The 11,219-nt window shown below is 44.1% G+C and overlaps 1 protein-coding gene across 1 annotated transcript in view; it reads left to right on the top strand.

The window, feature by feature from the left end:
* Nucleotides 1-5,876, top strand: part of NCR3LG1 (natural killer cell cytotoxicity receptor 3 ligand 1) — a 17,983-nt gene extending 12,107 nt beyond the window's left edge. Inside the window, exons 3-5 of the mRNA XM_040495702.1 lie at nucleotides 1,013-1,327; nucleotides 2,895-2,996; nucleotides 5,766-5,876. Of these exons, the coding sequence (XP_040351636.1) occupies nucleotides 1,013-1,327; nucleotides 2,895-2,996; nucleotides 5,766-5,797 (449 nt within the window). The 3' untranslated portion in view covers nucleotides 5,798-5,876. The remainder of the gene's footprint in view (nucleotides 1-1,012; nucleotides 1,328-2,894; nucleotides 2,997-5,765) is intronic.
* The last annotated feature ends 5,343 nt before the right edge of the window (nucleotides 5,877-11,219 follow it).

Below are 11,219 nucleotides of genomic sequence, written 5' to 3'. Positions count from 1 at the left end.
CCCCAGGAGTTTCTTACTCTCATCCTTTAGAGATTTGTCAAGAGTTGCTACTTAAGTGTTTCTACTGGTTTATGGCTCTGGTATCTGCTTACGGTGCCATGATCTTGGCCGCGATTCTCTCAATCTGCCTGTCTAGTTTTCAGGGTGCTGGTTTGCCTTGTCACCTCAACTCTCTGATGGATCTAAGAAAACTTGTTGATGTGCAGTTTGTTCATCTTGTTACGACTTCCAGGGTCTTCACATGTTAGAAGGGCAACCAGAAGTCAACGATGACTTTTAAAAAAGGTAGTTTATTGTCTTTCACACAACTGTAGCCAACCCAAGGCAGGTGAGGCAGTTTTGTGACCTTAGGGGACCCAGGATCCTTTTATCTTATCACTTTGCCATTGTCAACAGGTAGCTTCCACCTTGAGTTTGGAAGTGGTTTCTCTGTCTCTAGTCATCAGGTGGTATTCCAGCCATTCTGCAGGAAGGAGGAAGGGGGAGAGGAAGAGAAGGGCACAGTCCTTTTCTTTTCTTTTTTAAAAAAAAATTTTTTTTTGGCACAGTCCTTTTCTCTAAGATACCCTTGTTATTTAAGGATACTTCCAGAAAGTTGCTCTCATCACTTCTGATTACAACTAAATGACTAGACCCTAAGTTCGTATGGCTACATGGAGGTTGAAAGATGTAGCTTTAATTTGGATATGTCATTGAAGATTGGAAATTGGCCATTAGCAGTCTCTACCACAGCAGTGTTCCAAGCCTTTCCTCAGATTTTTACGGGTGTCTATGTAGGATACAAAGTAGCTTAAGAAACTCTGCTCTGTAAAATTGCTGTGAGAGTAGGGAGCCATAGCGGATCAGCTGACACTGAAACCAACATTCCCAGAATATTTAGCCTGAGCAGAATCCCATTCAGTATGCTCACCTTTCCTAAAGGCTTGCTGAATCTTAGGATTGTTATTGGGGCATTGGGTTGATAGTAATCTAGTCCCTACCTACCCTCAAAGTATGACTTCTCTCTTGGCAGCTTTCCCAGTCAGCAGCTTGTTTCCAGAGCAAGCCATGGTGAAAGAAAAGCAAGAAACACTTATTTTGTGTATGTCAAGTGGGTTCCACCTTGACAACATTACTATTTTGTGGAAAAAACTATCCCAGAAGGATCCTCAGGAGGTTTTTGAAGGCATCATCACTAATCACACCATCGAGAATGGTATGTTTAATGTCACTAGCTTCTTGATGCTGAAGCCCTCTCTGGAAGACAATATGACCATCTACCAGTGTGTGATATATCACAAATCCTTGCCTACCCCTCAGAAGCTCAATTTCACCTTGACTGTGATAGGTAAGCAACCTCTTGAACATTTCTCTTACTCTTCACCTTGAGGTCAGGTAACATAAAACTTTGGTTCCTAGGCAGTCCCTAAGGGAAGATTGGGGGCCAGTAGGGAAGATAAAAAGCTTGGTATGGCATAGCTCAGCCCTAGAGTCAGCAGTCCAGACTAGGTCTCTTAAGCCAGGGCAGATAGTCTAGGAGGTGGAGAGTGGTGACAAAAGTTCTCAGATGAAAACAGGGCTCCTTGTTAGCCATGGCAGTTTAAGTGACCTGGGTGGTCTATATGGCTTGGGGTGTGAAGCTTGCTAGCTACAAGGAGAGTGGGCATAGGATCCTGTCCGTGTCCTCTGAGGATAAGGGTCTATCAGGGGCCAGGGACCCAGCCCTGCCAGCAACTCTTCTGCTCAGGCCCCAGGTCCACTGCAAACTGTTGGCTGGTAGAGGCCGAGTCAGTTCTGCCTTACGGATTGTGCCCAGGATGGGGAGGCCATAGTGGAGTGGTCCTGCAGGAGCCCAGCACTTTCCTTAGCTCAAGGATCCTTAGCTCAAGATCCTTAGCTCAAGGTCCTTAGCTCAAGATCTACAACTCACTATAGAATCCTTCCTGCTGGTGGAATGAGGTCCATTGAGCACATATCTTGGCTTCCTTGGTCACAGCTCTGGTCCTGGGTGTGTATGACCCTTCTGATTAGATGCATCTGCCTGGAGCTATGAGGGGTAAAGAAGGCAGGGTCTGACAAGGAGCCCTGTGGGATGTGGTCTGGGTGTGCTAGATGGGCACTGGGATGGTCCTGGAGGGAGAGAGGAATGGTTCTTGGAAGTAAGGGCTAGGAATGTGTGTATGGGTGGTGTGTGAAGGGATGTGTACAGGGTATGTGTGGGGCATGGGGAGTATGAAATTGAAACACGCTTCGTGTGTATCGAATAAGGGGTTTGTCTGCATCATATGTATGTCTGAGTCCATTCAGGTTGCTATAACAATTTGCCACAGATTGGGTGGCTTAAAAACAACAGATCTTTATCTTTCACAGTTCCAGAGGCTGAAAGTTTGCAATGATTGTGCCACCATGGTTGGGTGAGGACTCTCTTCTGGGTTGCACACTTCTTATTGTATCCTCACATGGTGGAAGGGATGAGGGAGCTCTCTAGGGCCTCTGTCATAAGGGCACTAAATGCATTCACGAGGACTCTACCGGCATGACCTAGTCACCCCACCAAACCCTATCTCCTAATAGCATCGTGCTGTGCATCAGGATTTCAGTATATGAATTGGGAGGGGGGGCACACATATTCAGTCTATAGGAGTAAGGGTGTAGTAGTTTGGAAGCTTTGAACATTGCGTGGCATGTGTGTGTGGTATGTAGTGTTCAGTATTGCGGTGTTTTCTGGCAAGTGCTAAACACACTTGATGGGTGGAGGTGTGTGTGATAGGAATGGAGGACGCCAAGACGTGTGGCAGAGGGTCACAGGGACAGGGAAAATGACATACAACCCCAGGTCCTAGCAGTGGTTGTGTGGTCTCTGGCTCCAGCCCTTAGGTTTGCTCTTAATGTTTTTTTCCTCTTTCCCTCTGCAGAATCTGAGAAGACAGCTTGGAGTTCGAACAGTTTTTTCTACATTGGAGCCCCCTTCTTACTTGCAGTGATTTTGTTAATTATTATTTATCTTTTATTTAAAAAAAAATTTTTTTTTCCAACGTTTATTTATTTTTGGGACAGAGAGAGACAGAGCATGAACAGGCAAGGGGCAGAGAGAGAGGGAGACACAGAATCGGAAACAGGCTCCAGGCTCCAAGCCATCAGCCCAGAGCCTGACGCGGGTCTCGAACTCAACGGACCGCGAGATCGTGACCTGGCTGAAGTCGGACGCTTAACCGACTGCGCCACCCAGGCGCCCCTCTTTTAAAAAAGGTAAGAGGCTCCAAAGCAAAGTTTAGCCCTATGTTTTGGAGTTGACTTTGGGAGTTCGGGGATTCTAGAATGCCAGTGGATGCCGTTGAGGAGTTCTTAGGATTGATATTGGTGTGTGTTTGTGGTATGTGGCTTTTCTGATGCTGCACTGATGAACTTTCTTTTCCGATCTCCATGTGGTGCTTTGTGACTCTGGAGAGACGCAGTGTAAAGCCCCTCTGCCTCTTCGTAATGTACACATCTCATTGTGAATCAAACACTTTTGGTTCAGACCAGGTTTTTGAACCATGTATGGGCTGCACTGTTGTTCTCACACATAGAAACTGTGGCTCAGAGGTGAGAATTCCTTCTCCCAGGTGCTGATATTTTGTTAATAGCTCGATGAGATAACCTACCACCAGATTTCATTGGTTTAACTAGGAATTTCTTTATTTTTAATTTTAATTTAATTTAATTTTATTTTTTTAAATTAAAAAAAATTTTTTTTAACGTTTATTTATTTTTGAGACAGAGAGAGACAGAGCATGAACAGGGGGAGGGTCAGAGAGAGAGGGAGACACAGAATCTGAAACAGGCTCCAGGCTCTGAATGGTCAGCACAGAGCCCGACGCGGGGCTCAAACTCACGGACCGTGAGATCATGACCTGAGCCGAAGTCGGACGCTTAACCGACTGAGCAACCCAGGCGCCCCAATTTTTATTTTATTTTAGAGAGAGAGCGCAAGTAGGGGAGAGGGGCAGAGGGAGAGAGGGAGAATACCAAGCAGGTTCCATGCTCAGCACAGAGCCTGATGTGGGGTTTGATCCCATGACCCTGGGATCACAACCTGAGCCTAAACCAAGAGACAGATGCTCAACTGACTGAGCCACTCAGGCACCCCTAACCCGGAATTCCTAACTCTCCCTAAGTGTTTCTGAACTAAAACATGTTTTCAAACATGTTCTTCCCTGACTATGGCCCAAATATCAAATAAAACAACTCAAACTGTAGAGGCCCAAGAGACCAATGTAAATATATTTTTTAAAATGGTTCCACAGAATAAAATTGCCTTTAGTTTTTTATGGGCCTGCCAAGGCAGAATCTGTGCAGTAGCTAATACGTCTCATTATAAGTGCCTTAGGAAAAATAGAATAATCAGTTAATTAAGAAAAAAGGCGGGGTGCCTGGGTGGCTCAGTCAGTTAAGCGTCCAACTTGAGCTCAGGTCACGATCTCGCGGTCTGTGAGTTCGAGCCCTGCGTCGGGCTCTGGGCTGATGGCTCAGAGCCTGGAGCCTGCTTCCGATTCTGTGTCTCCCTCTCTCTCTGCCCCTCCCCTGTTCATGCTCTGTCTCTCTCTGTCTCAAAAAAAATAAATAAACGTTAAAAAGAAAAGAAAAAAGGCTATTTGTTTATCTAAAATTTGCCAACCGATTCATGGGATTTATTCTTTGGGTGGGACCTAGGCCAATGAGACAACTAGATATAAAATGGTTTTCAAATGTGTCTTGTGGTGTTTGTACTGTTCTCCTATTTCTTGCCTTCCTCTGACTTCTGATATCCAGGTGCTCTCATGATAACCTCACGTTTGATGATGATACTTTTTGAAAAAGAGACTCAAGCCTTTGTGACTAGCCTGGATTCTGCAATTCTGCTCCAATATTGTTTGCAATTTTGGCTCCAAACCTTCACCCTTCGTCACATCCATGTCCTTTGCCATGTAATATTGCAGTGTCCTCCAATTATAGCCTGCTCCTTAACATTGGGCTCAACCTTATGACTTGCTTTGGTCAGTAGAATGAGACCAAAGTAAAAGAGTGCCATTTCTAAGTCTAGGCCTCAAGAGACTTGGTGCATTTCCATTTGCTTTCTTTGGTGCTTCTGATGTTAGTAAGAGGAGGATGCATCCAAGTGAGCCTGTTGGGGGTGAGAGACACTGGAAGCAGAGCCTTCTGCAGGCTGAGCAACACTGGAAGTTAGGGCTAGTTGTTGTATTGGAGGCCACACTAAATCATCTAAATCAGATGACGGCCATGCAACTCCCATACAGGTGAGCAAATCTGGCTGAGATTATCAGTACTCAACAGAGCCAACTCTCAAATGAGTGAGAGATAAATACTTTTTTTTTTTTCCCAGAGCCACTGTGTTTTGGGTTGGCTTGTTACACAGCAAAAGCTAACTGATACAGCTCCTCATGAAGCTGAATTTTGACTAGAATGTATGGTTGCTATGGAGATGTGCTGCTGAGACCCTTTGCAGAGAGAGCCTGCTATGGAGTGTACTCAGCCAACATGTTCCAGCTGTGTCATCTCAGGGAGCTGCTGCAGTATTTGAGCTTATGCCATGCTCTCCCTGGGAAGCCCTAGAAAATAGCTGAGAAGGCCAGGAGGCTTTGTAGTTCCCTGTTGGGGTGGCTAACACTTTCTCAGAGTTGCACTGTAGTCTGAGGCTCTTGCTACCCAATCTTCTCCTTCCTCGAACCTTCACAGATATGAGACCTGAATCATGGTCTAAAGGTTTTACCCCCATACTCATGTGCCCTCTCCCCTTTATCTTTCGCAGGCACGACCCCAAACACATCCCTTATCCTGAGTCTTGAAAGCTTCTTCTCAAAACACCCAAACCTATACAGCAGAGACTGAAGAATTAAAATGAGGTGCTGTCATTATGATGCATTCGTGTCTTATTCACATGGAGGAACCACTAGAACATTGGAAGTTCTTACACAGAAACATCAGAAACAAGGTTTCTCAGCAAATGGATAAGTAACTGAAATTACTTTTCCTAATGGCTTTAATGGTTTGCTCAAGAGCAGACTGTTCATTCTTCCTTCCTTAATAGCCTTCTGCCAATCAGCTCATCCAAGAAAAAGAAAGCAATGCTTTCCAAAGAAGACATACAGAGAGCCAACAGATACATGAAAAGGTGCTCAACATCACTAATTATCAGGGAAGCCAAAACCACAATGAGATATTAGCTCATACCTGTCAGAACGACTATTATCAGAAAGACAAGAAACAACAAGTATTGGTGAGGATGTGGAGAAAAGGGAGCCCTAGTGCACTATTGGTGGGAATGAAAATTGGTCAGCCACAATGGAAAACAGAACAGAACAGTTCTATCTGAAAATAGAACTACCATATGACCCAGCAATTCGACTTCTGGGTATTTGAAGAAAATGAAAACACTAACTCTAAAAGATATATGCGCCCCTATGTTCACTGAAGTATTATTTACAATAGCCAAGATATAGGAACAAGTGTCCATTAATAGATGAATGGATAAAGAAAATGTTATACCTGTGTCACACACACACACACACACACACACATAAAATGAAATATATATGTATATATAAATGGAATATATAATATATATGTAAAAAATATATATAAAATTCTATTAACATATAATGTAATTTATTCATTTTGGAATTTTATTCACCCTTACAAAAAGAGTGAAATCTTGTCATTTGCAACAATATGCATGAAACACCTTGAGGGTGTTCTGCTAAGTGAAATAAGTCAGACCGAGAAAGACAAATACCGTATTATCTCACATGTGCAATCTAAAAACCAAAACCCAAGCTCATCAATAACAGAACACAATGGTGGTTTTCAGGGTGGGGTGGGGTGGATGAAACAGGTGAAAGTGGTCAAAAGGTACAAACTTCTAGTTATAAAATAAGTCATGCGGGTGTAATGTACACCATAGTGCCTTTAGTTAATAATACTGTAATGCATATTTGGAAGTTACTAAGAGTAAATCTTAACAATTTAGAAAAACCAATTTGACAATAAATTTCATATATTAAAAAAAAATTTAGAAAAACTTTTAAGAAAAAATATTTTTGTAACTATGTATGGTGACAGGTGTTAATTAGACATATTGTGGTGATCGTTTTGCAACATATACAACTGTTGAATCATGTCATACACCTGAAACTCATATAATGCTGTATGTCAATTATACTCCAATAAAAAAAAAAGTAACATTTAGTGTTTCTGGACTGTGGGCTGTATCCATTTCAAATTCTGCTTCTTAGTTCAATGAGATTGACCTGTACATGTTAATATAAGAATAAATCTATTGAACTGCACTTTTAATTTAATATCTCTAAATTTTTCTTTGAGAGGAGACAAGTGACTTGTCTAGGGTCTCATGGCTAGTAAAGGATAGAGCTCGGGTTTTTAATCAATGTGTCCTACTACCAACGAAGATCCAGGGTGGGGTTGGGCTGTGAAAGATGAGCTGGAACATTAGGTTTAGAGGAGAGGTTTAGTCTGTACGGTTCTTGTCTATTCTTTTTTTTTTTATATGAAATTTATTGTCAAATTAGTTTCCATACAACACCCAGTGCTCATCCCAAAAGATGCCCTCTTCAATGCCCATCACCTACCCTCCCCTCCCTCCCACCCCCCATCAGCCCTGTGTTTGTTCTCAGTTTTTTTTTTTTTTTGAAATTTTTTTTTCAACGTTTTTTATTTATTTTTGGGACAGAGAGAGACAGAGCATGAACGGGGGAGGGGCAGAGAGAGGGAGACACAGAATCGGAAACCGGCTCCAGGCTCTGAGCCATCAGCCCAGAGCCCGACGCGGGGCTCGAACTCACGGAGCACGAGATCGTGACCTGGCTGAAGTCGGACGCTTAACCGACTGCGCCACCCAGGCGCCCCTGTTCTCAGTTTTTAAGAGTCTCTTATGCTTTGGCTCTCTCTCCCACTCTAACCTCTTTTTTTTTTTCTTTTTTTTTCCTTCCCCTCCCCTATGTTTCTGTTTCTCAGGATCCACATAAGAGTGAAAACATGGTGTCTGTCTTTCTCTGTATGGCTTTTTTCACTTAGTATAACACTCTTGAGTTCCATCCACGTTGCTACAAAGGGCCTTATTTCATTCTTTCTCATTGCCACGTAGTACTCCATTGTGTATATAAACCACAATTTCTTTATCCATTCACCAGTTGATGGACATTTAGGCTTTTTCCACAATTTAGCTATTGTTGAGAGTGCTGCTATAAACATTGGGGGTAGTTCTTGTCTATTCTTAGGGGAGGACCTGTTGGTTAGTGTGCTTGACCATTGCCTTAGTTTCTGTAACTGAACCAAAGTGACTGATGCTATTCCCAAATGGATCCGTGTGTGGGCACCTCATGCAGGACAGAAGTTGAAAGGAGTGTGGAGGGTCTTATGCCCGGTGTTAGTCATGGGTAAGGTACAATGGTGGTTCTGAATGTAGTTATCAGGGATGTGAGGTTGTATTTCAGGATCTTTGTGGGGCAGAGAAGCCCTGTTTACATCTCTATTGAAAGTTGAAGTAATGACCCTGAAAACAGTTCTTAGGTCACTCAGGCGGGGCACAGTCAGTGCATGGGCATAACTGACATGGAAAGCTCTTGGCTAAGAGAGAAGACTAGAATGGAATCCCCATAGCAGAGTTCCCACCTGAGGGTGATTTAGAGTCCCTCTAGTGGCGGCACTGGGGATTGCGGCATCAGTGTAGTTGGTGCCTATTTCTTTTTTAAAAAATTTTTTTTCAACGTTTTTTATTTATTTTTGGGACAGAGAGAGACAGAGCATGAACGGGGGAGGGGCAGAGAGAGAGGGAGACACAGAATAGGAAACAGGCTCCAGGCTCCGAGCCATCAGCCCAGAGCCTGACGCGGGGCTCGAACTCACGGACCGCGAGATCGTGACCTGGCTGAAGTTGGACGCTTAACCGCCACCCAGGCGCCCCAAGTTGGTGCCTATTTCAAGGATACATCATTAGAGGAGCTAATGAATCTCATAAAATGGAGATCTGGAAGGAAGAACAGGGCAACGGTTGGAACTGTGGAGCAAATGAAGTAGTCCAAAAGTGTTTACCATCATCAAAAGAGACGTGATTCAAAAACAATGACACCCTTTGGAAATAGTAGTAAGGCAGTTGAGGTTTTTTCAGTTTCGTAAAAGAAATAATTTTGTAGATATTGCAATAGAGTAATAAAGTAATATAAGGAAAAAATAAAATTAGTGGGAAAATGACAAATGGGGTCTTTTATAGGAAGATAAAAAATTAGATATAAAATGTGGGGGATTGTTGAATGGATATTACTGATTGCAAGGGAATCTATGATGTAGAAAAAAGAAAAGGCATTAAAGAGTTACTAAACTCAGAAATGAGTATACTGGTTACACCTTCAGAGACCTGAAGAGTCACGAAGGGAGGCAGAACTATGGGATGGTTTTCATTCCTTGACTTCCAAGATGGATGGGAAATCAAGACACACTAGAAATTTAACAAAAAAGAATGAAAGTCTCAGCCAGAACTGTATTGCATTTACTATTCTCTGGAGTAACTTCCTTCCCCAATAATGATGGCATTAGGTGAATAACGAATTGATCAAATGAAGTAAAGTGCTACCTGGTGTGGTTTGCCTCACCGTGAGTGCTGATGGTCTGGGGAGGAGGAGTTTGGGACATATTGTGCTGCAGAGAACCATACACTGTCATGAAGTAGAGGCAATGTGACTAACGTGAGCTGAAGAAGGCTATGGGCACTGTTGACCCATACTCCTGTACACCATTGTTTCTCCCAGTGAAGGAAGTAAGTTGCATATGTACTTTGTATCACCCATTCCACTGTTGGCGTCAGTGCCTGGAAAGACCCGAAGCCAAGGAAAAGGCATAAGTTCGCATTCCTTGTACCCAGGCTGGTCAGTCTAGATGGCCTACCTTTCATGTCACTTCAGAGCCGGGTCTTCCCAGAGCGGAGATAGGGGAGGGTGTAGGTAGCACCTTCTTCCCTCTCCATGAAGGTACACAATGCCCCAGGCAGGTGGACATGGCAGAGAGGATGCTAATAATCTAGATTCTAGTGCAACAAATCCACTCTCTGGAACCCAAATCTGATGTTAGCCCCATTATCCTATTTCTGTGTCTTTTCTCAGCTCCTTCCAAGCTGGAACAGATCTATTGGGCTTTAAACCTGCCCTGATCTGGGGTCAACATGATTTGACATGCAGAATTCATGTCTTCTTCCCCAAAGTCATCTGCACGTCTTCATACAACATAGGGTATCTGATACCTGAAACTGGGGAGACCTCAGAAGTGAACCCAGAGAGCTGTGGGAAGCCTGACCTACTCTACTCCTTACCACAAGCTCCCTAGGGAAGGATGTTGGGGAGGATCTCAAGTTTAGGACACAGATTGCCACCTGGGGAGAATAAGTGGGTCCTGCAGAAGCTAGGTGAGTCCTCTCCAGCAGAAGGACCAGAGGGCCACCTTCATGAGTAACATGTGGGCCTTGTGGTTACTGGCTGGAGATGCCAAATTCATAAGCATCAGGCCTGGGAAGATTTCCAGTATGGCTAGTGGGCTAGTTTTTTTTCAGACTAGCGGTTCCATTTCATTACAGGAAAGGGGTGGCTTAGCTTCCCTCCCTGTTGAGCTAAGGACTGAAGTCTAGGACACCTATCACACCATCTGGTGTGAGGTGGGGACTGACATGAGTGGCAGATGTGCCCCATCAGTTTGCATGGCCACCTGACTGACTGGGGCTGAAGGTAGCCTGGAAGGTAGGGACCCCAGTCCTCTTGCAAGAAGGGAGAAGATGGAGGGCAAGAGGAAGTGTCAGTGAGGTCTCTCTGGCTCCTTTGGTGTTTTGGACATGATCCTGGCTGCCATTTAACCACAGCTGAGCCAGCCATCAGTTTCAATCCCAGGACTTTGGTGGGGTGGGGGGCGACCCCAGGGGCTTTCTGAGTTGCACTTTTCCTCTTGTGCTTGGTCCAGAGACATCTGTCCCCTGCGGTGGATCTGACACTTAGAACAAGGCAGCCCACCTGGTCACTGGGACTGTGCAGCAGGGGGAAAAGAGCTCAGTCCGAATCTTGGGCGTGCTACTTACCAAATACAAGATCTTAGTAAGTTAACTCTACTTCTGATCCTGTTTCCTCATCTGCAGACTCAGAAGAGAATATTGCCTCCCTCAATCCTGGACCCCAGTGACATGAGATACTTTCCTCCTCTTTCTGGGG

Source organism: Herpailurus yagouaroundi, unplaced genomic scaffold (assembly GCF_014898765.1).
Source record: "Herpailurus yagouaroundi ecotype Mexico unplaced genomic scaffold, PumYag 187, whole genome shotgun sequence".
Classification (NCBI taxonomy): Eukaryota; Metazoa; Chordata; class Mammalia; order Carnivora; family Felidae; genus Herpailurus; species Herpailurus yagouaroundi.
The sequence above is the reverse complement of the archived record's forward strand: the minus strand, read 5'-3'. Positions and strand labels throughout refer to the sequence as shown.